General features: G+C 36.1%; 1 protein-coding gene across 6 annotated transcripts in view; it reads right to left on the bottom strand.

Annotated features, from left to right (window-relative positions):
• Window positions 1–27,709, bottom strand: part of LOC127064390 (protein prickle-like) — an 87,826-nt gene that overhangs the window by 26,997 nt on the left and 33,120 nt on the right. Inside the window, exon 1 of one of the 6 annotated variants that reach the window (XM_050995381.1) lies at window positions 12,042–12,779. The exons of 4 other annotated variants lie outside the window; for them this stretch is intronic. Coding sequence is in view for 1 of the 2 variants with exons in the window: in XM_050995379.1 (XP_050851336.1) it covers window positions 3,836–3,939 (104 nt within the window). In the remaining variant the exon portion in view is untranslated. Of the gene's footprint in view, window positions 1–3,835; window positions 4,946–12,041; window positions 12,780–27,709 lie in introns of those variants that run through there. One more of the 6 variants, XM_050995379.1, reaches the window with a different exon arrangement.

Here is a 27,709-nt window from a genome sequence, read left to right as displayed (position 1 = left end):
CTCTCTCTCCCTCTCTCTCCCTCTTTCTCTTTCTCTCTCCCCTCTTTTCTTCCTTGCCTATTGAAAAGCAGCTGCTTACGGTACTCGCTAAAATACGAGCGTCGAAATGTCCAATGGAAAGAAGGAAAGAGACCCGGTGAAATGCCGAACGTTATAGTCGATCCGAAAAGACGGTGAGACCCTTTTACTGCCGTCTAACCGTGTTTCTCGGGAGAGAGATCGAAGTCAATATCGTTATTTCGCGTTTCCATCAAGTAGGTACTTCGGCTATGCGAAGATATAAAACCAAAAAAGCGACGACGACTCGACGACCATGCCGCGCACGTGCCACCCGTTTGTTTATTCCTTTCGGACGTTTTGATTTTTTCTCTCTCTTTCTTTCTTTCTTTCTTTCTCTTTTCCGTTTTATTTTTTTTTCTTCTTTTTTTTCTTCATCTTCTGTTCCTTTTTTAGAAACGAATCACGGCTTTTCGAATCATCGACCTTTTTTATTTTTTTTGACAAACGATATCGTCTGAAAGAAAATTGAAAAGAAATAGAAAAAGAAAGAGAGAGACAGACAGAGAAATCTCCATATGGTATATATCCAGATTTAATAGAGACTCTCCTACTAAATTCTCAACGCTTTTACCCTTATTCCAAGCCGACGTAACGTCGCCTTCTAACCCCAAGACCTGACGTCGGCATATTGCATTATCGCTCGACTTATGGGATTCCATATTCAATATTGTAGTAAACGCAGACCTGTCTCTTTTAAAGGTTTTCGACCTTACACGGTGTTTCTCTTATCATTCCTATTCCATCCTGTCCCTTTCTCTCTCTCTCTCTCTCTCTCTCTCTCTCTCTCTCTCTCTCTCTCTCTCTTTTTATGAAGAAAGAGAATCGTTTTTCGTTTCTGAAAAGAAGAGAGATTCGATTAATCGAAAGTCGTTTCCCCCTTTTCCCTTTTTCTGATAAAAAGAAAAAGAAGAAGAGAACAAAAGAAAAAAGAAAAAAGAAAGGACCTCACAATACCTATCGAATTTTCAAGCAAAGGAAAGGAAAGAGAAAAGAAATGACGAAGAAAGAGAAAAAAAAGAATGGAAGAAAAGAAACGACGAGAAGTATAAGAAATTGATCGCGAACGCGGTGGACCATTTAAAGAGACGCGTGCGATATGGGAACGGTCAGTTCGAGCACGATTCTTGTCACGATCAAAGAAGACGAGAAAGAGGACGGTACGACGATCCTAATACCTAAGTCGAACTGCTTGGTATTCGTCGCTCGAGTTTCCTCGGTATAGGAAGGGTCGTGATTGAATCTACGGGGAGACCAACGATGAAGGAAAAGGACGAGGCTAAGACGGAGAGAACAAGCTAGAGGACGTCGACGGCCATGGTCCAAACGAAACACCCCTGTGGCATTTATATCCTATGGGATTCGACCCTTCCTTCCTTCCGTCCGTTCTTCCTTCCTTCGTCATTGGGCTTTACCCACTCTCCTCCCATGTCCCGCCAAGACAGGAATAGTTTTATTATAGCAAGCACGTTGACCGTAACGTGCAAAGACCCCCTTCATAGTAGTACCTACCTACCACCACCTTAAACGAGCCGGCCTTCTAACTTGCCTATTTCTCGCGAATCGTTTATTCGATCGCTTAAGAAAGGAAAGTTTCTCTTGAATACTTCAGTGTTCTTATTGAATACGAACTAGCGACTGTGATAATGAAGGGTGGATGAGTGCAGGTAGGGGGAGAGGAGGAGGACGGGCTGAGGGGCTTCCAAGGGAAAGAAGTTTACACGACTGCTCCGAACTTTAGAGAAGAAAGTAAGAAAACTTCTTACAAATGATTAATGTTACGCGATTGAGAATCTCTGAGTATTGGACGTTGAACGATTAATATGATTCATCTTAAAGTGGAAAGTATACAATTTTATGATAAATAAAATCGTAAGCGTGTAATTGTAAATGTTATTTAATACAAATCGATAAAGTATCGCAGCGTCGATGTCGATCATTTATTTTCTTCAATATCGTTTCCCGATTGATGTCCGTCAACAAGTACCATTTCTTTTTTTTTTTTATCGAAAAGAAAAAATATTACGATTATCGTTATCATCATCATCATCATTATTATTATTATAAAATTCTCGAGAGATACATACTCGCGTCCTCTGTTGTACAATTTCAAAGTATAAGCGAGACGCCTGTAAGATGGCAACCACACGTGCGCCCATGCCGTTTCTACGCGTAGGTTGCCGGCGTTAAAGTCTAAAACAGGCAGGATAAAGTGAGGTAGCGCGAGGGGTAAAACGCCGTCGCCTTGCCATCAACCAAAGCCGAAAATCCCAGAGGCCGCACACGACTGACTAAGCGATCGATTGTTTCTCTACGTTCGTACGACCCGTACACCGCAAACTTTTCTTCCTTTTCCACCCTTCGTCCCTAACTATTTCACGTTCGAGCATATTTTTCTTTCTACCTTCTTCTTCTTTTTTTCCTTTTTCTTTTTCTCCATGCAAGAAACGATATCGTCGCGCCTCCAGCGGCTTAGTCAGGCCGAAGTCAGGAATAAAGACGGGTGGTACCGATTTTCTTCAGGCGATATCAAACTTTCGATGGAACTCGTGCCATCTGAATACCAAGTATGCCATCCGCGATAAGGGGATACGAAGACTAAAAGGGGAATGATCGAGCTCTTCTTAAGGACCAAGAAAGAGAAAGACAGAGAGAGGAAGAGAGGGAGAAAGAGAAAGAAAGACAGAGATAGAGACAATCGTTAAACCCTTCCTCTGATGAGACTTCTTTCGAGCTAATAGTCTCAGCTACCGTATTCCAAATTTACTTAATTTAATTGAACTCATTGCTATTAACGCCAGAACGCTATTCTAACCGATCTTCAAGATTAAAGTGGCTTCTTATGAGGGAAAATTAACTGAAATATAATGTATTTTAAGGAGACAGATATACGTTTAACGTACTCTACGTACGAATGTAACGTTAATGAAAGGTAAATCATAAAGGAGATATGAGATTTCTTACAAATAAACATTTGTTTGTCTCAATGATACTGAAACATTTGGGATCCACTTGGAAAATGAGAAAATTGATATCAAGTACTCGCCTAATTAGCGGGATTATGAGTAAACGATGTCGTGGGACACACGTGGGACCCGACTATGTACCTTTCTAACTAAACGAGTTAATGGGCATTATTTCCTAGAGCCCGTACACGCGCCATGAGATCCATCGTATTGTTCCGAGACACGAGACATTAGTCTGCACGGGGGCCAAAGGATTTACCGGTAAGTACGTCTCCTCGTTAATACTGATTTAGGGATTTCGCGACACTTTGAAACAGCCTATTTATCCTAAATTAAGATGGTTTTCCAAGCATCCTATGGTGACTCATTTCTACTTCGTATTTTACGAATGATCGATAAACGATATTAAATTTATTCAATATCGAATCGATTTCTTTTTCGAATGTACGATTAATTAACGATAAGGTCGTTAACGTGTTCAGTCAATCTTTTTGAATTGTAAATTATGAAAAAGCTTTATAATATAACTTTCTTTCCTTGACTTTGCGACGATTCTTTTTTTCCATAGTCATAATCTTCTAATCTAATCGTCGTATTTAACGATAACAGTTAATTTTTGATTCGTAAATAACTGTTTAATAAACAATATGAAATAACATTTTTTTTCATTTCACTATCTTAATAAAATTTTCCTTCTTCCAATCCGTTGTATTATATTTTCATATTTAACGTAAAGAAAGAAAGAAAAAAAGATATTAATGTGAAATCACTTTGTTCTCGAATTATTTAGTTTAATCTATTCATTAGTATACCTGATATTTGCATATTTGACTCGAGTACGTTGCACATTGCTCATCTGCCATCCTAAGAGCTCGCCGTAGAAGTATTGCGAGTGTGAAAATCGATGATGCATCATAATCTTCGGCTCGCACGGTGGCTAGTCGTCTCGGAACGACGAATCGATACTTCGAGAAACGACGTACGAATATTTTTGTCCGGAAATTTAGAAGAACGATCTTCGACGTCGTTTCGTCAATGGCGTACTCCATTTTCTACGCCGTCTAGCGGCGTGCCAATTTTATTACCAGTTACGTCTATCTCATCCCACTATTTTAAATGACATCGATTTATTAAATGAGAAACCTTACTCTCTTAATCTCTTTTAACGAAGAAAAAGAAATGACAAAAAGGAACTAGTACAAATTGTGTTAATAGATGCACTGTAATCAGAGAAATATTTTTTTTTATATATACATATATATATATATATCGTATTAGTAAAATGAATAAATTATGGCAACGGAAAGATAGTTTCCTTTTTCATTTTTAAACATTGCACACTGATTTCTTCGTAACAGGTAACAATTGGAAAAAACCGGAAAGAAAAACTTGTACGATTCAAGATCACTTAACGATATCACTTGCTACAACCTCTTCCTATCAATGATAATAATAAAAATAATAACAATAATGTCACTGCAAGAAAGAAAAAGAGAGAAAAAACAAGAGGAAACAAAGAACTTCGAACTCGCACCCCCGAGATGTATACCGCGAAGAACAACGAACACGTTCGTTTTGGAAAATCTATAATTTTAAAAGATTCTATAGAGAAGCCCGATGATTAGTTTCTTGAATAGAAAATCTAAAAAGAAATTTTCTGTTTATCGTGAACGAAGTGAACGGGTAAGCGTCGGTCGAAACACTAGCAACGTAGACCGATATCGGGGTGCTGCTTTAGGGGCGCGCCCCTTCGACAAGGCCCCCCAACGCGCTCTCAATACTCTCTCTCTTTTGTTTCTTTCTCTCTCGCACCCACCACCTCGTTTCAAACGAGAGAAGAACGAGGAGGACGATGATGTCGTCGTTGCTCGTGCATGTCTCTCTTTCTCTCTTTCTCTCTCTATGTCTCTCTTTCTCTCTCTCTTTCTCTTGCTCTATGTCTCTTTCTTTCTTTTTCTCCCTATCTCTCTCTCTCTCTCTCTCTCTCTCTCGCTTTGTATATTCGATACGTCCCGTCCACCCGAAGGGTTCCCTCAGCCTATCGGTTTTGCCACAGCCACGGCACTGTGTTGCCTTGCATGCTCATCCTCCCTTTTCCTACGCTAACTTCGCATCGACTATGACTAATAAGGACTACGTACGGCACGATCGAGTCACACGAGGCTAACATACATAAGTGTGTCCATGTTGAACGAAGCGCTCGTTCGCTTACTCTTGCTGTTGCTGCTAACGTGCTTGTTTATCGATGGAGGGTGCGAGAAAGGTTTCAAGATTAGATTACTATGACCGAATCTAGACGATTATTGATTTTAACGTGTTGTACATAATCGTATGGTGTAACTAAACGAACCATTGTTTTCCTTCGATTTTCGAATAAATTCGTAAGGATTAATTAAACCTAGGCTACGTTCGTCCGTTCGTCTAATTTACTATTTTTCTTTTTTTTGTTATTTAAAAAAGATTTATAACGAAAGAACATGAGTTTCGATACATTTAAATGTAAATAGATCGTTGTTCGTCCGAGTTGGTCTCGGATTTTTTTTATAAATAAATTTCTTTTTTCTTTCATCTTCTTTTTTTCTTGCAATATTCAAGAATTGTTTTGTAATTGTCATATTATATTTATTATACGATCAAGTTGTATCATTCAAATATTGTTAATTATTTATAACGAATATATGTTTGGAATGAAAATTTTTAAACAACGATATATATATAATTAATTTAGTAAATTATATTTTAAATAATCGCTTACAGCTTCGAATTAATCCTTTCTAATCTTTCGGCGTACTTTCTTTCTTCTTTTTTTCTCTTTCCTTTTTTTTTTTTTCTTTTCAATGAGAACAAACTTTCCTACCTATTTTTCTAATTTATGAATACTATATTAAAATAAAAGTATTCCATACTAAAACAAAAGAAAATAAGAGATAAAGAGAAAGAGAGAATCAAGAACGTGAGAGAATACACTCCACCCCCATAATTCCGCCACCATTCAAAAGTAACCATACGCTTCCGTGTCGTGGAAATATTTATGATTCCAAGAACAATGGCCAGAGAACGTGACGCCTTTGTGATCGCGAACGCGTGCTGCGTGACCATGTGCACGCATTACTACCACCATTATTATCGACCCAGATAAAGCGAGAGATCGTGAATGATTAAAAATGTGAATTATTCGGTCGCCACGCACTGATTTTTGCATTAAATGAATGAAACGTGAACAAATATATACATGCAACGTGTACACGCATACGCGTACATGCACACGTTACATAAAATGCTATAAAAAATATAGAATGGCTCTTTGCCATCTCATAAAAAAAGCCCCATTATTCCAGCTTTTCTCACTTAACTGAAATATAACTATGGCTTTAATCCAAGAACAGAAATAAATCTCTGGTTGAATGGTTCGATATTCTGTACGTCAAAATAATAACGTGAATCGTATCGTAACCCTCAAGAATAAAAATAGAAAATATTCTTTCTTCCTAATCCATCTTTTCAATTTCGCACCCTTATACGTATGTATTCGGAGCAATGGAAAATAATCTTATAACGTAGATTTACATCAATGATACATCTACGGAATAAGAAAGAGAGAGAAAGAAAAGTAGACACTTTTCATAAATAATATTAATATCCTTTTTCTTACGCCTTATATTTCAAGTGGAAATTGTTGTAGGATTATTACACGATCTTCTTTAATTTTCTTTTTAATTTTCTTCTTTATTTTCTATCTTTTTACCATTATAGAAAAATTTTCGAATACTACAAAGTTTCTTAACAATTCACGCTATAATTATTTTTCCACGTTAACTCTGATTTAATTTATTATACATTCTTATTATTTGAACGAGTGGAAAAATATTTTTTTCCTGACATTAAATGTCCCTGAAGTCATACAAATCATAATGATATTACTTTCGTTTGATTTAAAGCTGATTTTATTTGAACAATTCAAATGATTTCATTTGAATGCGGTGAATTCGGTGACTTGTTTCGTTCTGTATTTTTATGAGTAAATTCGTTGTTACACCCTCTAGAGGGTAAAGAAGAAACAAGCTCGTTTCTCGTTTGTACTCGCGAATCATAGTAGGCGTACCATATGCGTGCACGATGATACCATCCCGTATATGTAACCCCATAACCCCTCTCGAAAGATGCGTGGCATCGAATTTCCTTCGAAAAGGAACGAGGGCCCCACATGCGACGAGAAAGCGTTTTCTTCTTCTTTCGAAAGAATCGGAAATTCGCGGCGAGTCTCTCGGGGATTCGCTGACGATTTTCTATCGGGATAAAAAAAAAATAACCCTCTGTCTGATCCCGATATAGCTTTGGTAGTAATATTTTTCATGAAGTAGAGATACGATATGATGCGACATGATATATAGTTCAGATAAATGCTACTAGATCGTAATGCACAGGAAAAAAGAAAAAAAAAAGCAAATGAAAGTAAGAATAAATGTGTAAGTAAGATAAGAAAATATATATATATATATAAAAAAATGAAAAAAATGAAAAAATCTCATCTTTCTTATTATTCACATTCTTCTTCCAATTTTTTATTTATTTATTTATTTATATTTTTCGTTTCTCCTTAAAAATCTTAATTTCCAATATTCAAGTTTCGCACTTCAAATTCAACTCTCGACATATTGCGTACAATCTTTGGTGAACGATATTTTTCTATACAATCTTTTTTCTTCAGCTTTAAACGATATAAAATATAATATTAATCTATTGGTAAAAAATTCAAAATTATATAATAGATTATGTAAAGATAGAAATATTTAAACCTATTGTACGTAACATATTGTACATATACTCGTAATAATGCAAATATGAATATAACGTTCGAGACGATCGATGGACCAAAAAAAAAAAAGAAAAAAAAGAATTAAAAAACTAAAGTGTTCTCATGTTGAACCTGCGAAAAATGCAAAACCAAACGATATTATAAAAAAAAAGACTGGGTATATAGTTTCGAATTTCACATGAAAGAAAAAGAGAGAATCTTTTTAAGATTCGATCGAACGATAAATCATTGATACTGGTTTATCGCGAAATAGGAATCTCCTTTTTCGAATACAGTAGGTAAGAAATATAAAACTCTTAACGACTCGTTGCCACAGGATATTGTCTGTAACAAAAGTTGGATGGTCCAAACAGTGGTTATGCAAAGTAGCGAAGGGAAGCTGTACGAAGAAAGAAAAAAAAAAAAAAACTTTCCATGAAATCCTTGCTTTCGATTTTTATACGAGTTTTCGCAACTACCGACCGTATGAAGTATTCAAATCGTGAGGTTTCGTATTCCACGAAGTTCTAAGCTATATGCACTCGTTTTACGAGCTTCCCACCTTACTACCTTGATAATAATCTTACAATAATATATGTAACTATCTGGCCTCATCTTCTGAAATCTACGAAACATCAAATTCGTTTTCTGTGTTCTAACCATTACGTATGTAGAACGTTTACAACAGTAAACGTTCGATGCTATCTCAAAGATCGTTAGAATAGAACAAGTAAAGGAATCGAAGATCGAGTTTAGATAAAGAATATAAAAAAAAGAGAAAAACGAAAAGAGGAATAAGGAACGAAGAATAGGAAAGAGAAAGAAATAAAAAAAAAAAAGAAAAGAAAAAGATTGTTGACGGTTGAGAGAAAACGCGTTAGGGTGTTCACAGGACTATTGGTGTTAGTGATCTTGAAGGAGGTAACGAGAGAAGTCAGTTTTCCCAGTTGGGAACGTACTAGTGAAAGAGAGAGAGAGAGAAAGAGAGAAGTAGGAGGTTGAGGAAAAAAAAGAAAAGAAAGAAATCACATCAAATATTTATCTTAGCTCCGATGGTGCCTCTGTCGTTATGAAGAATCGAAAAATCAAGGAAAAATCTTCAAGTTACCCCATCGACTATATAGAATGAAGGCTTTTCTCGTCTTTTTTCCTATCTTTTCCTTTACCTTTTTTTCCTTTCTTCGATTCCTTTAGATTTCTTTTCCTTTTCTTCTTCTTCTCTCTCACTCTCTCTCTTTCTCTTTTTTTTTATTTCATCGAAGAGACGATCAGAACCTCCGAGAGAATTTGTCGGTCGCGAATCGTTATAATCGAATTTTCGTCCTTCGTCCTACAAGGGAAACAAAAAGGAAATTCTCCTGACTCACATTAAAAAAAAAAAAAAAAAAAAAAAAAAGAAGAGGAAAGAGAAAGAGAGAGAGAGAGAGAGTTCAAGATACGAGACGTCTATTTTAGTCATCGCGCAACGCCATTCGTTCAGCTGGATATTTTTAAGGTTTTCGTCTCCGCCACGCGTCTGTACAACGGTCTCTCTCTCTCTCTCTCTCTCTCTCTCTTTATTTCTCTTTCTCTCTTTCTTCCTCCCTTCGAAGGATTCTCGTAGAATATATACACGTTGCACACGCATGGAAACGTCGACGAGTGTTAACACACCACAAACCAGACGCAATATTTTCAACCTTCTCTCTCACTCTCTCTCTCTTTCTCTTTCTTTCTTTCTTTCTTTTTTTCTTTTTTTTCATGCCACTCGCCGACTTTCTCTCTTATCTCCATAACTTACGAGGAGTAAGTCGGCCCTGCCGACTGGACGAAAAGTCGTCTTCGCGAGCTTCGCGTGACTTTACGCCTTTGTGCCAAGCCATTTCGCTACGCGCGTTTTCTTCTGTACGTGCGAGGGATAGAGAATACAAGGAAACAGAGTTTGTCAAGCTTTTCAAAGAGAGGAATGACTCTACGATCGAATAATTCCGCCCACGAGTTATTATCTTTCCGACTTTCTTACAGCAAAATAAATTCGATTGCTGCTTCGTTTTTGTTTTCTTTTTCTTTTTCTCAAAAGTCGGAGCGATTTGGTCAAAATTTAACGCAAAAATCGTTGATTTTCTTTTAATGTATTATATTGTTCGCAATGCGTTTAAATAAATTTCTACCTTTAATTATACCGAAACAATTTGTATCCCAAGAGAGAGAGAGAGAGAAAGAGAGAGTGTCTGTGTTGTCCCAAAGTTCTCACTCGGAGTTAGATATTAACGGGCGTGAGGAAACGAAGGGCCGTTGCTAATAGGGTCTGACATTGACGAATCTCCAGGTTACGAAGTCGTCAAGCAAGAGAATTGGATGCTCACGAGGTTAGGCCCTCGCTTTTAGGACGAATTCGCACTTGCCAATTTGTTGGGAATAATGCGAATACATCGTTTATCTCTTCTGTTCTTCGATATTTCCATTTATTTATTTATTTCTTCTTTTCTTTCTTCTCAGGTTAGACACGTGATCGCGAAATTTTAACGAGCAATTATCTTCGTCCTGCGTGAATCGATGATCTCGAAAAAAAAATATAATTCTTTAGTTCGTACGGTTTTGTAAGAAATAGTGGATAGATAAGTTTGTACGTTAACGATGGTTTATATTCTTTCGAGGTATCGAGATAACGATGAAAAAGTAGAAGACCTTCGTAGGACTCTAAGTTAAGACGGTTTTTTTTTTTTGCGAAGGAAAAATCGTTATCCTACTTTCGAGTTTGTCTCCGATTTGTCGGCAAAAGACAAGATCCTAATGGGAATGTAATCCCTTTTCGGGTAACCGACACGGAGAGATAAAGATACCCCCTTTTGGGTGGAAGATTCGAGGAGATTTCGATACTACCGGGCCAGTTGTCCGACCATCAGTAACTATCTAGTTCCTTTTTGAGATGAGGACTAACAGATAAGGTGGTCTCTCCTTTTCTATCCGAAATCTCCGTTGGAATTTGTTTTCCGGAAAGAAAAAAAAAAAGAATAAAAGAAAAGCATTGCTATACGTAAGGATCGAAACACGTAAACCTAACCGCAGCTATTTTCTAGAAGGGTAGTACTACTATTATTATCGTTCCTTTCGATTTATTGACGCATTCCGAATTTTTATTCAAAGGAAGCTGCGGGATCTAATGGACGTCGTGAATCTCTTTTAACGTCGAACTTCTTTTCATCGTGATATTGTAAATACATTACTAAATTTCCGTTTCATTCTTGTCGGGAAAAATTGATGGAACGAATATATACGTTTAAGTAAACATTTCTAAAATTAGGATATCGTAATATCGTTAGTATCGTAGAATTAAATAAATGGATTTCGATTATATCGTGTTTATCATGGAATTAATAAACGAATTATAAATGAATCAAATAATTTTTCTCGAAAGAATTCATAGCTTATCTCGTTATTTCTATCTCTCCCTTTCTCTGCGATGATCAATCAATTATTTTCAACGCGCTTCGAATGACGCGTTAATTCTTTTTTCTTTCTTCTTTTCGTTCTCATATATATATATACAATATAAATACTCGGTCGAATTCTACGCAGTTCAATTTCGAGAATTAATATTTGCAAAATATTTTCATGCAATCTGGATAACGGACGAATCTCTTTTATATCTTTGTTGACGATCGATCAAGTTACTCGTAAACATACGCGCACACGAGGGAAAAAAAAATTCTTATGTTCGCTGAGTTCGAGTTTGCGGAAAAGAAAGAGAGAATTCGTGGGTTTAATTAAAAAATTTTTATACGAGATACGTTCGAAAGTATGCAAGGCAGAGGACGACGCACTTCTCTGATCTTATACATGTTCCATACCTTGTTTAAAGAGAGCCACGACCACTAATTGGCACATCTTCAAAGATTCTCGAGCCACTCTCACTCACTCTTTCTCTCTCTCTCTCTCTCTCGTGTTTTTTTACCTTTCTTCTTCTCTTCCGACGTCTCGTTTCACCTTATATACAAAATAGTTTCTTTGAACTCGATGTAAACACACATATTTATACAAACAGTATACGCTATCTTAAAAAAAAAAGCTCATTCGTCATACTTCTATCGTATAAATAAATGCGCAATAAACCTAGTTAATGAGATCATCAAAATCTCTTACGAAAATTAAACGAAATCCCGCAAAATTAATTCGCAAGGCTGACGAAAGATCAATTATTATCTAAAATTAATTCGCAAGGCTAACGACAGGTCAATTATTACCTTATTATCTTACAGACGATCTTGATAGACGAGTGATCCAACTGGAAACCATCATCTTCCTTCTGTCGTCAAGACGAATTATTTCAATTTAAACAATTCGTTGTTCTCTTTCGTTCTTCTTTATCTTGCGAAAAAAAAAGTAAGAAACTCCATTTCTTCCCAATTCGATTTCTCGATACGATTCGATAAAAAGGAAAGAAAAATGAATGAAAAAGAGAAAAAAAATTGCGACGGTAATATTTTCAAGATTCGGTACGTGTCTACGTGTGTGTATATGTGTGCATGTATGTGTGTTTGTATATGTGTAAAAATTTCGAAGTCGAACTAGCACTGGCCGATTGATACGACTGTATCTACGTGGCACGGAACAGCGACTGGAAGCAGAAACATTCCGACAGTCGAGGCTCCACTCAAAATCTCCGCGTCGGACCACTTCGTCAAAGTTCGTACGTTTCCGTAAGAAAGCACGTGGTTGCTCTCGCGAGACCATGCCGTAACTACTACACCGACTATTTCTGTGTGTGTGTGTGTTTGTTTCTCTGTATCTCTCTCCGACCTTCACTTTCACCCCTTACAATATCTTAAACGTACATATATGTTCTAGCACGTGCTAGGTGGATGCTCGATGAATAGAAAATTTGATTATACCCTTGGACTCTCCTAGAGAAATAATTGACCGAACTAACACTCCCTTTTTGTGTCGTAGATGAATTAGAAAATTGCCGTTATATATATTTTTTTTTTCTATGATTTATGCTTTCATTTATAGTAAAAAATTAATGTCGACCGCAACGAAAGTGTACTTGTGTCGTAAATAAATGAAAAAATTGCCGTTATATATATATTTTTTATATGATTTATGCTTTCATTCATCAGTACAAAATTGTCATAGACCGAAACTCTTAATCGATTGATATATTTAAAGAATTTTAATCGATTAATATCAACAAAGAAATAAAACTAAACTTCTAAGATTTGTCATCGATATATTTTTATATATTCACTTGAGATGAAGATTATGAATAGAAAAAATTCTTGTAGCAATTAAAAACTGTGTACTAATATCTAATATCAAGAAAAAAAGAAAATATATCTTTCAAAATTAATATCTATCACATTTTGAATCAGTCCAAGTATCGAATAATGGAATGAAAATTTTCAGATCTTGTTCACCTTTGACGATCAAATTGGACGATGTTTGATCGAATGTAAAAAAAGAAAAGAAAAGAACAAGAAAAAAGAAATTATCGTTGGTATATCGTTGGTATGTATTGTGATTTCCTATTTTATGTGACATTCGTAGAACGAGTCTCATTTATATCAACGTCTATCGTTCGACTCGAGTGCCATGCAATACGGCGGAGACGGAAATGGAGGGTGGCAAAGCCAATATACATATAGGTATGTACACATTTGCAACACCCCCACAATATTGTCACATTAGTATTCGCCACGTATACTGGTTCGGTTGATGAGTTCAGTCTGACGTATCATTCCCCAAGCACGGCGCGTTTCCTTGTACCACGTTGCGGAGACTTTCAAATTCCGAGTGCCATAAAAAAGAATCGCGTTGTTGTCACGAACGCCGTCGATAACGAGAACATCTCGGTTTTGAGTAGAAAAAGCTATTTATATGTATGTGTTTGTGTTTGTAGACACTGTTTTGCGTGTATATTAGAAATATCAAATATAAAAAATATGATAATTCCAAATACAAATCTTTTCATATATGACTTTCGACCTAGTAAATTTTTATAATGTGAAGAAATAATGAAGATAATAATAATTCTCATAACGTGTATGCAAGAAAGAAAAAAAGAATTAATATACGTAAGAATAACAATTTTAAATATATTTGTATACTTTTACTTAAACGAAATAAATTATCTTTTAAGAATAAATTTATCGACATTTATTGAATATCTATCTATCTGTCTATATTTACTATTTTTTTCGTTACAACATTAATTATTAATTACGTAATATTTATAAGTTGTGATTATTAAAATATTTAGAATTTTACTAATATATCATATAATGAAAAAAAAAGAAAAAGAAAAAAAAGAGAAGAAAAAGAGTAACTTTATAAAATAATTGAGGATATGTAGAAAAATATAAATTCTTATTAACCATTCGAACGAATAACGTAGATCCGTAAGATAATACGAAAGGATAAATCAATTCATATCCGTGCAGTCGCATAAGGGAGAGCCTAAAATCGTTTAAATAGAGCGAACGGTAAATGGTGGACGAAAGGCATCGACACGGCTTTGCATATATTTTCTTTAGATAGGCGAGGCCGAGCGTTGCGTTGTCGGCAACTCGACGCAAATCTAGAGTTTATCTGCCGGCTGAGTTTCTCCCCGATGAGCGATTCGGATGTAAACGACATCCGGTATACTGCCCTTCGGCGACCGCTCGTAAAACCGGGGGTGGCACCTGCTGCAGGAACACAAGCCGGCCAGCACGCGTCCTCTCCCTCGTCTTTTTCTCTTTATTTTTTCTTCATGATCCTTTATTTTTCTATTACTTATGTTTAAGTTAACATTAAACTATCAGTAATATATATGCACTATAATAAATATTATCTAAAATAATAAAATAATATATAATTCGTTTATATTATATCTTTTTTTTTATCATTGACGTTTTTTGTTCTTTCTTATTCATATTCTATCTTTCTCGAAATTTGTTCGATTTTTTCTCTTTTTTTTTTTTTAATTGATATATGGTAACTCAATAGTATTTGTTAATTATTAATAGTTCATCTATACTTTTTCCTGATAACTTTTCAAATCTATTGTAATCATTGAAATTGATTTATCATACGTTATCGGGAAATATCTCACAGGCAATATTGTATCGCAACCCGTTCGTTTTCCTTACGATCTTATATGACAGTTCTGACAATGATAATTTTGTAAATCTCGCGAACAATGGAAAGTCATCGAAGTAAGAAATAGTAAAGGAAAATAATATCTACTCGGGGAAAGCATTTTCGCGTGAATCGAAGAAACGAAATACGCCGGGCAACGGAACGACCGCAAATTCTATTTGCTCTGATGGAAAATACTACGGCGTATGCTCGTCGAGGGGGGGCATCCCACAACTGTGACCCAAGCTATACGTGCCGCTATCTACGTTCCTTGTTGTAGTATTTGCTATTCGATTACGTACACGTGTACATATATGCACATAGACACATATAGAAATACATATACATATATGTACACATATGTAAAAGGCGAATGTCCCGTGTCTCAAGCACAACCCAGGCGCTGATTCTAATGGACCCTGCTGCGTTCCACTTGTAATAAATCCTAACACAGTTCTTCTCCCTCTCCCACTAACGCTTCTCTCTTCCCTCGATTTCATGCACGAAAACGCTTTGAAAAGAATTCGCTGCAGCTACTGGAACATATTACCAGTCGAGCATCGTTTACTTAATCACTTTATAATAAATTCAATATATATAAAATCGATCATCGAATATGCATATGCATGAGAGTATATATATTATATCTATATAAGGAAAGAGTAGCGAGATATCTGAACGCCTGAGGATAGGCAACTATCTATACAGCGATGTATTAAGCAGGAACGCTTGCGTGTAAAAGATGTTGCATATCTATAGGCGCTGGATACACCGTCATTTCTCCTACTTGTTATATTATTTTCTTGAGATAAATAGAGACAGTAAGAAAGAGACAAATATACAAAAACGAGAAATAAAAATATAAAAAAGAAAGAAATAAAATCAAAACCGAGCGAGAGCGAAATGTTATCGTCGTCTAACGCGCGGGAAAAAAAAGACTTATTTCCCCCTTAAAAGTTTTTATCATTCCCGTGTACTGTTTTTTCCCCTGCCTCCAGTAAAGTTTCGAATGCTTACAAGCACCTACGATCGCCGAAAACGTAGTCAGCCGGGGCTCTGTTTCTCCATTACCCGATGCGTTTTCGTCGTCATGATAAACGACGAAAGGAAAGAGGAGCACGACTTTCAAGGGCCCGTTTCCGTCCGCTAAACTCTTATGAAGAGGGAAGACGAAAAGAAAGTGGGGAATGGTGGAGAGGGTTAGAGAGGAGAAGTAGGAGAGGGTGATGAGGGTGGTGGTGTAGAAAAACAGAAAAGCGTTTCATTTCCCGACCAAGCTATCGGACCGACGAAACACTCAACCGTTACTTTTTATCTTCGAAAGGAGTTCCTCCTTCGCAAATTCTTTCATTTTTCTTTCTCTTTTTTCCTTTTTTCTTTTTTTCTGTCTTTTTCCATCAACAAGATCAACGAGGTCTTTAGTATTCTAGGTCCGCGCCGATGTTATATGAAAATCGAATGTCCGAAAGAAATCCGAAGATCAGGAAAGAATCGAAACGCGCACTCTCTCTCCCTCTTTCTTTTTCTTTCTCTTCCCCTCGTGTTTCGTACGAAAAAGAAGAATAAGAAGAAAATCTTGCGATCATCTCGCAATAATCGAAGAAGGATTTAGATCTGAGTTGAGTCCATCTTTGATGGGAAAGATGAAGGAAAGATAATAATCCATATTCTTAGCCATGATTCTTTACGATTACGCATTCAACGATTCCAGAAAAACAAGTTAAGGAAATGAAAGAAAAGGAAAGGAAAATTATGCGAGTAAAAATATTTTATACATCTGAATACACTACTAGATATATATATATATATATATATATATATATATATATACATATTTATGTATATATGTATGTATGTATGTATATTCCTGAAGTAGAAAAACGCGGTGATCGTGATCATGGAAAACGATAGAATAAAGAAACCATTGACTTTGTTTTTTTCTATACTCATTTTTCTTCTTTTTGTTTGTCTCTCTTTTCTTTTCTTCTCGTTTTCTGGAATACGTATACATACACCTAGAAAGCACATCAGTATTCCAGAATCGTTTCGACCGTTCGTCTCGCGAGACAAGAATTCAAAGCATTCCGATCGAATTTTCCGGCTGTTCGCCGAGCGAAAATTTACGCACGCTCACAACATCACCCCTCCCTCCCTCCCTCTTCTATATCCCACTACATCCACCCCTCCACCCCTGTACCCTACCATCATCGATACGAATTTTCTGCCTACGTCATTGAGAGTCCCTCAACCGAGTTAGAAAATACCCAACCATGTTACCCTTCTCGAACGTTTCTTAATTGCCCCTTTTGAACAACAAGAAGTCGTTTCGAGAAGCTTTTTCAAGACTTCGAAAATATCCTTCGAAACCTATCGATTGTTCGTTCGCTTCAAAGAAGTTTATTTTAGGAGCCCCTAAAAATGTCTATTAATCTGAAATAATCAATGTATTTGTGAATAAAATTTCTTGTTTTTATACACACACACACAAACGCGCGCACGTATATATATATATAAAATAATATATAATAAAATATAATAATATAACAAATTAAATAAAAAAAAGTACTTTCAAAAAGTATTTGATCAAGAAAAAAATATATTCAAGAAAATTTGTATTTTATTTTTTGATGCTTACAATCGAATAATTTGTCTCCACCCCCTCGCCCTCCCACGCTCTTAACCCATCCCATTTATTTCAAGTACTTTTTTTTATTTATTACTCTTTTTTTTTTTTTAGAAAATATGCGATACCAATATAGAATGAAGTCTCGATATTCGCAATGAAGTGAAAAAATGCGAACACAAATCCATTTATTTATTCGTTCATCACTGTCCATTGGTGGTACTTTTTAATTCTTAAACAAATTTTTTTTTCCTTGTTCTTTTTATCATCTTTTTTCTTCTATTTTTTTTTTTTTGTTCATTCTTGACAAGCAGAGCCCCACGCCATATTACTTTTAATTGAATTCCCGCGATGAAATTTCATCCGCGGCCCTCAAGAGCCGCGTCACTCTCTCGCTATATTAAGTCGAGAGACCATTTCGCAGCTATCCTTTCTCTTCGCATTTATTCTCTCTGTCCTTTTCTCGTTCTCTGTCGTTCGCTTCTCCTTGTGTTTTATGTGCTCACCAACGCGTTATCCAGCACTAACACAAACACACTCTGTCCCACCACCCACGTTCTTCAACGTGCTTTCTCCGTAGCCACGCACAATCATACTTTTTTCCCGTGGCATCCTTCCAGACACTCGAGTGCGCGACACTTTGGGAAATGGAAATTCGAAAGCGACTGTCCGACTCGAAAAAGAATATATATATATATGTATGTATGTGTGTATAAATTCTATGAGCTTTCACGACCGAAAATCTCAGATTTCGTGGAAAAGAGGGATAAAAAGAAAAGAAAAAAAAAAATTCTGCTGACAGAAAAGTTGCCTTTTATCAATATCATCCCATGATTTGCATAGATTAAATTGACATAACATCAAGAATCAAGAAATATGAATACCGTATCAACATTATTAAATATAATATATATATAATAGTATATGAATATATTATATATGATATCAGTAATGATAGGAGTATATGAATATGTTATATAGTAATAATTTATAGATGAACTGAATGAATTAATATTCACATATATTGATTATATTAAATTTATTTAATAATTGTAATATCTGTTTAATTAATTTATGTCTGGTATCTAATACGTGTCCGATTAAAATTGTAATTAACATTGGTTTTATATCTGAACTCGTTTTAACGACGATTATTATAATCGATTGTATTATATCGCGGAAAGTAATATTATCCAAATTTCGAATTTTTATTATTCTAAATTTGTCCAGTAACGTCGATAAGTAATCGGTGGAGAAATCTCGGTAGACGACAATGGTATAAACGACAGGTGCGATTAACGAGCGTTTGACTGAAGTTTTGGGGGTTAGGCCACACAACCGCTAATTAAATTAATTTGAGGGTATACCTCCCGTTCGATACTCCCCTTCCATTTTCCTTACTCGTACGCTTTCACAGTTTAAAGCACCACTTTCGAGTTAAGTATCGTCCGAACGATATGAAAGCTCCGAGCTTATTCAGGACCCAAGAAAGTTTGTTTTAACTATCACGAGGATATAATCGCTATACTATCGGTATATTAGTGAAAAATTAAATTAAAAAGAATATACATGTATAATAATATAGAATATTTCATCTAACATGAGAATGGATGTATTGATTTATTTGTTAAAAAATAAATAAATAAAAGAAAAGAAAAACGTCGATAATCCTGATAATTTCAACGATAATAATTGTTTAAAATAATTATGTGGTAATCACGATATTTCCATCGAACACTCTCTAGTAATTGAATCATGCTTTTTTTCCTTTGACATATTGTTTTTTGTCAGAAAGAACGTGGTATGGTACGAATGCTTAGATTATGTAAAATACACTGTCTCTGATTTATACTTTGACTACTTATTATACTACTTTTCGATTTACATGCATGTACGTATGTATTAATGTATATATGTATATATGCTCGGTCGACGTCGAGACTCTTTACTGTCTCTCCTTCCTCGGCTGACTACTTAGTCCCTCAGTTCTTACTACTTAATTTTCGTTTCAATGCAATTAAGTACAATAGACATATTTATACAATTATTGCTTTTCAAAGATCGCATTTCTCTCTCTTTTTGTTTTTTTATCTATTCTAAAAATAGCATCAGGATTCTGAAGAAATCTCAATACCACGTACAAGAAAAAGCAAAAAGAAAAAGAAAACTGAACAGTAAAACAAAAAGCGCTTGAACTAACTTAAAAAAAAAAAAAACACTTGTAAAAATATCCTACGATCGATATAACGATGCTTCGAAAGATTGACATAAAAACGAAATAAATATCGTCCCTTTTCTTCTCAAACACATGAGATAATAAAATTATTCGAAGGATCAAAATTGGAAATGATATTGTATCCATTTTGATGAACTTATTTTTAACGAATCAAAAAAAAAAAAAAAAAAGGAAAATTGAAGAGAACGATACCATGTTCTCGGTCACGTTTCTCGAACATGATTTCGAATCCTTCGGGACTAAGTTACCTTCTAAAAGGAAAACGCACGGGAAACATAACAAAGACGGATACGAAGACTAAAACGAAGAAGAAGAAGAAAAAGAAGAACAAGAACAAGAACAAGAAGAAGAGAGATCGAACCCCTCTCACGAGAGTCGAGGAAATTGGCGCCGGACGTTTCTTCTCGCTCAGGAACGGCGAAATCTTCTAGCAGAGGCTTGCCTCCTTTCAATTAACGCCTATCCCATCCCTCCGAAGAAAATTCCCTCCCCTTTTCCCTTTGTTCCGAGCGCGTAGTCGATGAAGAGTTCTATGACCTTCGAGACTCGGCCTCGACGTCGAGAAGATACCTACTCTCAGATAGAGACAGCAAGAGAGACAGCCAGGGACAGAGAGAGAAAGAGATAGAGATGGAAAGACAAAGAGAGTGGCTTGGAAGAAAATAAGAAGACGAAGATGAAAAGAAAAAGAAAAAGACAAAGTATGGGAGAGAGAAAGAGAGAGAGAGAGAGAGAGAGAGATAAAGGGAGAAAGAGAGAAAGAGAGAGGAAGAAAAGTCTTTATCACGGTGAAGGAACTTGGCAGGGGTTGCTGAATTCATGATGGAGAAGCCAATGGAAAGTAGAGGAAGATGTAGAGAAGAGTAGTAGAATAAGAATAAGAAGAAGAATAAGGAGGAGAAGAAGGAGAAGGTAAAGGTGAGGAAGAAGGATATATCCACAAGAGGAGGACGGTCTCTATGTGTTATGGGGTTTTCACGGGTTCTCGGGGAAATTTGCATACAGAGCATCTGTCACCAGCCCCTTAGCCGGCTTCGGCTATTCTCAACTCGGAATATCTCCCGGCGCGGATCTATGGGATAATGGGGACCATTCTTATGGTAAACCTGCTTAGGGGTGCCTTGTTATTCGTTCTACGCCGTCACCTACAGCCGAACGTTTCGCGATACACTTCGCGGAGGGAACTACGCTCACACACGTTTAAGACGTTCGACTTTACTATGACGGTTTGTGTTGGTACAAGTGATTACGGGAGTAGCTTTTACCCCTTCTCTATGGGGTTCTTAATGATTCTCATCCTTCCCTCTATCTATTTATCTAGCTATCTATTTATCTATCTTTTTCTCTTTCTCATCGATCTAGTAGAAGTATCTACGATCATCGTATTGAATGGTTTACCGCACGATTTACGATTATATTGTTATCATTCGGGTTCACCAGAGCCTTTGATTTTCATTTCAATGTATACTCGATGAACCAACTATCGAAACGAAACGTAAATTGTAAGGTATGTCGATCGATCGTAATTCTAGTATGTATGTGATCAATAGTATCGAAAGAAGGAAGAGCGAGAGAGAGATCATCGTTGCCCGAAGGAATCATTACAGTTGCTAAACTTGACAGTAATCGATTGCCTCAAGTCACGAAAGTTCACTTTTCTATATTGACAATGTTAACTCACACGTATATACACACGTACAGTCACTTTTTCCTTTTCCCTTTCCTTCTATCAAGTTTCCTCACTTTTACTTCTCTCTTCTCCCTTCTCCCTACTACTACTACTACTACTACTACTACTACTCTACTGGTTATGATATAGCAGCGAACTTTCGATCATTTCTTCGCTAAAGCCAAGACGAAGACCTAAACCCTTATCCAAAGTCACCTGTTCCTTCCACTATCGTTACGTGGCTCGTGATGGTGTATGCACAACCAAGCAATACCCCATACCCGTTCCTTCCCGCCACTCTTCTCATCCCTTCCCCCACCCTACCACCCTTCACCGAAAATGGTTTTCCAGGCACGAACACGCCCGGAGCCCATTGAAATTCACCGCGAATCTCGCTTTCCATCTCTATTCCTGTCGGAGGAGTCGAGGTAGGATGAGAGATAGAGAGATAGAGAGATAGATAGAGAGAGAAAGAGAGAGGGAAGGAGAAAGGGAGGAAGAGAGAGAGAATTGTGCTTTGATCCAGAGAAGAAGAGCCAAACGTAGACACCCCTTGCTTACCTATATAGGTTACCTATTCGCGGCTGTTTTGCTCTCGAGGCACATCCGCCTTTGTCCGCGACGCCCTTTAATTTAGCGTTCCACTCCGAATACTCCCTCTCGATTCTCTTATACATATATATATATATATATTTCTCTTTCTTTTTGTTTCTCTCTCTCTTTTCTTTCGTCTCATTTTGTCTTTTCCATCACGAATCGATTTCTGTGATAGTAACTTTCTCTTCTGCCTTTCTCTTATACCGCTTCTTCTTCTTCTTCTTCTTGATTATCGATCGATTCCGAAACACGAACGAAATATCACTAGAGATAAACGAGATACTAGTTCAACTAATAAAAACGATTACTTTGACGTATCACGAGGATAAGATTTTTTTTCTTTTTTCTTTTCTTTTTTTTCTATATATATATATTCTACATACATATACGAATAAAGAAACCCACAGACACTTTTGTCATAAGTCGGCTTTATTTCTCAAACCAGACGTGAATGAGTTTAACGCGAGTTTGACGCGGCTGAGCTCGTTTCGACCCTTCGAAAGATATAGAGAAAGAGAAAAGAGAGTAGAGTGGGGAGGGGTTAGGGAAGTTGAGGGGAGAGGTTGGACTCTCGACCTCTCGAGGGAGGAAATTCTCTGCCCCTCGGCCCGTGAGAGAGCACACAGTGCGGGGTAGCCAGGAAGGGTGAAAAATTGCAGCGACTTATTAAACGGAAAACTTGGCCGTCCGGGACGGGACCATGCTTTCTCCCCCTTCTCTTCCTCCCCCTTCTCTTCCTCCCTCTTCTCCTTCTCCCTCTTTTTCTCTTTCTCTCTCCTTCTGTTCCCACTTCGCCATATTTCTCACGCACTTTTCATGATATATCTATACCCATCGGCTAAAGAAAGTTTTGACGAGAACACGAGACTATGCCGCACTGTTATTATAGCGAATGAATTATCGACTTACTCTTTCACAATTTCTATCTCATTCTCATTACTCGATGATCAATGGCGACGGTTAAATACACTTGTTTTCTTTTTTTATTTCTTTCTTTTTCTTCCTTTCTTGTTTTCTTTATTTTCTACTCAAAGAAATTTCATAAAAATGGCACTGGCACACGTACTTAACTAACAACGAGATGACCAACAACCCGTTGAATAGTTGTTGCCGATGATTAATCATTCTCCTCGACATTAACCTGCATTCAAGGTGAAATCCTTTCTGATAATTCGAACCACTCGTTAATGGCTACGACCGGCAAATTAGTTTCGAAATGCATCGGTACACCGCTGGAAATTCTTAAAATGGTATCTTTTTTCCCCTTTTTTTTTCTTTCTTTTTTTTCCAATAAATTAATTCATCTTCTCGCGTTAATAAATTGAATTCGATCGTTCCAATATATTCCATCGAACGTTCAATCATTTTAATTGGATAAAAAACAGTTTGATTTTTACATTTAACGCATTTATATTAACGCAATACAAACCACAAGATTTTTCCTACCTGCATTCTCTCTCTCTCTCTCTCTCTCTCTCTCTCTCTCTCTCTCTCTCTCTCTCTCTCTTTTTCATATTATATATTAGCTATATTTAGTTACATTTTTATTATGATGAATATCAAGTGATCTATCGAGCAAACTTGATATATTTAACGCTTCTGATCTAAACCCTACCTGTAACTATATATCCCGATATAATTAGATACCGATACATAATAATTACGTAGTTATCTAGAAATAATATAAGAAACTACAATAAGTAAGAAAATTGTTCGGATCTGCGAGCAATGCGTTAGAAATATGTGATGTTATACGAAGAAAAAGAAAAAAAAAAGAAAGAGAGGAAAGAAAAAGAAAATAAATAAAAAAGAAGACAAAAAAATAAAACAAAATTAAAAAAGGAAAAAAGAAAAAGAAAAAAAAGTCAAAAGCGAACGTACGAACACACTCAGGTTTATCGAAGAGGAGAAGTTGAAAGAAGAACGTGATGGACGATTACGAAGTGTTAGTGAAACGAGAGCAATATGCCCTAAGAACGAAGAATCTCGTTTTATAACCAAGAAGGGTGAAGAAAGTCGAACGTTTCTCTTACGTAGCAGTACACTAGCTATCCCTCTTGCTTCCACCCTTCTAGCACCCCACCACCACTTTCACAGTTTGGCGTGGCTTTCCAGATAATTCGAGACGATAAGCCCGTCACCGATGAGAGGGTTTATCGTCGGAGGGGAGCTTCGACGACAGAGTAAGACTACTTCGTAGGAAGAGATTCAAAGTAACAGAAAGAGAGAAAGAGAGGACGATTGGGTGTGGGTGTTCCTTGCGTAAGTAAAGAGCTACCTGAAAGAGGAGGATCTTCAGAGCGAGCTTTAAGCCTGCACGCTCGTAAATCGCACTCGTCCGTATCCTCATTCCTCTTGGCACCCGATTGGCTCGACCGATCGATCCGAAAACGAGCCACTATCTCTTTCTTTCTTTCTTTCTTTCTTCCTTTCTTCCATTCTTTCTCTCTTTCTCTCTTTAGCTTAAATTGGAAGATAGGAAAAGTGTATGCGTGTGTGTATAAGCGCGCGATTACGTATAAGCTTGTAGATGTAAGTAAACCTGTGAGCGTAGATGTGTGATTGTGTGGGTTGTGCGAGAGGGAGAAAATTTTCGTTCGATCGAATCTAAATGATATATTTTCAAAATGATCTCGACGTTCATTTTCTCTCTCGCTTGCTCGCTCGTTTCGTCCGCTCGCTCTTTTGTCTAAATTGGATGATAAGAACGAATAATAAAGAAAATTTTTGTTCGATAAAAACTTAACGATATTTATATCTCGGAAATGGTGTTGAAAGTTTATCTCGATACTTTCTCTCTCTCTCTCTCTTTTTCTCTCTATCTGTCTGTCTGTCTGTCTGTCTGTCTCTCTTTTTCTTTTAAAGATAATTCGATTCTATCGAATACGAGGTAATGTAGAAGATAATTAATAATTATGGTCGCATTATTCGCATTAGACTCGTTTTGTTGAAATTAACAGGGAGACTCGTTTTCATGTTAAAATCTAAGGATACGTGGAAACAGAACCGGTCCGGTAGGCTTCTCGAAGCGCATAGAAGTGAACAAAGTAGAGCTCCTCGGTCGTTAACCGGTTACCAAACGATCGAGAAAAAACTTATGGCTCTTCGATGTCACGCCGTGGTAAAGCGTCGATTCGATTCTATGGAAGATTTTTCTTAGCACGGATTTTCTTAATAAATCTATTTTATTTCTTCGATCGATTTCTTGGAACGATAAAAACGATGACACCAATGAACACAGTGAATCTTCGAGAAAGAAAGAAAGAAAGAAAACAACGTTCCAACGTCGAACATATTCATTCATGAAGTCAGAGTTGTTTGATAAGAATCAGACAATATTTTTCGATGAGACGCGAGCTCTCTCTCTCTCTCTCTCTCTGTTTCTCTCTTTCTTTTTTTTCGTAGATTCCTCGAACGATTCCATACTGTAAATAAGAACGTTCAAATCTTACAATAAAGATTACTTCTAAGCGAACAAAAAGAGAGAAAGAAACTTAACACAGATCAGATATACTTTCTAACGTAGGAACGATTTCTTTCACTTCTCATCGATCATTTTAGATAATTTCTGTAAAGAAAATAAGAAAGCCGAATTAGAAAGAGAACAATTATTTTTCTTTTCGAAAATAGACGAAAAAAAGAAAGAGAGAGACAGGGAGAGAATAGAGAAGATAGTGAAGAAAGAGAAAAAGGAAAAGAGAGACAGAAGAAAAGAAAGAGAAGAGGGAGAACTTGGTTATGAAGAAAAGACGGTATTCAAGCAGAACGACTCCTTTCCCGGAGTCGAGTTTATTCTTCGGAATGGGAGATCCTCGAGAGAAGGTACCACGATCTCCAGAGCAAGGTTCCTGGCCGGTGTTCGCAAGAGAGGCCGGTTGGTTGCCTGTCGACCGGCCACGTTTTTTGTCCGACCAGTCGTCCTCTCTCTGCACAGCTCTCTTTCTCTCTCTCTCTCTCTCTCTGTCTCTGTCTCTGTCTCTCTCTCTTTCTCTTTACTTGCAGAACGTCCGTATCAAGAACCTCCACTGTAAAACGCGAGCAATTTGATCGGCGATCCATCCTGGTACAGCGACTGTTGCTGTTGCTCTGCTGCTGTAACTGTTGACTCTGCCGGCTTCGATCGACTTCTAGAGAGTAACGTCGCATTCATTGGCTATCCTCCTTTCATAACAAATATACACACGTACATGTACACAGAGGTCTACGTATTCGTAATGTTATTATACATCTTTACGTATATACGTATGTAAACATAGAATATATATGTTGATATCGGATTACTAACTTTCGAGCTTTCTCGTTATTGCATTGTGGTGATAATTTTTGGAATTTAAACAAATTTATGAAAGATATTTTAGAAATTTTAATGATCTTAAGATTACAATAAGTTCAAACGTTTTGACTAAAAAAGTTTTTTTTTTTTCAAGAATCATATAAAACTGTTTTCAAGCGTTAGAAATAAATGAAATATAATAAATAAAAATTAAAGGGATATAAAAAAGTTATTACATGTTATATGTCTTATTTCTTAAAACAAAAAAAAAAAGAAGCAAAAAGAAAGAGAGAACATTATATTTTAGATTTCTTATTTTATCAAAACCACAGATGATAGTAAAGAGAAAAACTTTACGAGTTATCTTCGCATACCTTTCACTGCATCCTACATGTGTTTTTACTGCGTTTCTTTAACGCAACACTTGTAAAAGATTACTTCCATAATATTATAAAGTTATTTTATTTTCTTTGAGCGCAAAAATTCTTGAATTACAAATCACAATTTGTAAATGCTTCTGTTTTTTAAGTCGAATGTTCTATCGAAACGTGTGAAAATGTTGATCTCTATGTGAAATAATTTATGTCTCCTTTCATTTAAAAATATAAATAGAAAATTACTCTTTTCACTTCTTTTCTGATTATACGAAATATTACATACGTATCGAATAAGTCATTGAAGATTTATTAAAATGGACCTAGATAATTTTATTATCGCAAAGTGATAAACCGAGGTCAAGATGAACTTGAGATCTAAAAAATCAAGACCTTGACAACAAATTACTTTTTTCGCAGTATTTCCAAGTGAATACTTTTTTCTTGAACATTTTTTTATAATCTTATAAACAACGAAGATACTTTAAGTTTTAATTTTAACTGACTCACCCGGTATGCGTGTACATATATATATATATATATATATATATATATATATATATATATATAAGATGTCTGTCCCCATAGATGTCCGAGTAAATATCTCACGACTGGTTGAAGTTACAAGAAAGTTTAATCAAAGGAATTTGCACGGCTCTGAGTCAACAAAGTGCATGTAAACAAAATTTTTTTCTACTCTTGAGCTTTTCGAGTAAGATCACCGTAATTCTTTTTAAATGAATACCTACAATCTTTTTTCTTTTTTTTTTTCTCGCATATTTATATAATAGCGATTATTCGCAATGAATATGATACCTGATAAAAAATTACTTATGCATCACTATTAATTACTGTCAAAATTACCATTATGCATCCGTTTACGAGATAATAAAATAATCAACAAAGTAATTGATTTTTCATACAATAATTTGAGGAATAATCGTCATAATAAAAAATATTTGTAAATCGATTATGTCCGACAGAATGGCTAACTCGATTTATAAATAATATATTAAGATAT

The sequence above is a fragment of the Vespula vulgaris genome, chromosome 6 (genome assembly GCF_905475345.1).
Source record: "Vespula vulgaris chromosome 6, iyVesVulg1.1, whole genome shotgun sequence".
In the NCBI taxonomy this organism is placed as follows: Eukaryota; Metazoa; Arthropoda; class Insecta; order Hymenoptera; family Vespidae; genus Vespula; species Vespula vulgaris.
The sequence above is the reverse complement of the archived record's forward strand: the minus strand, read 5'-3'. Positions and strand labels throughout refer to the sequence as shown.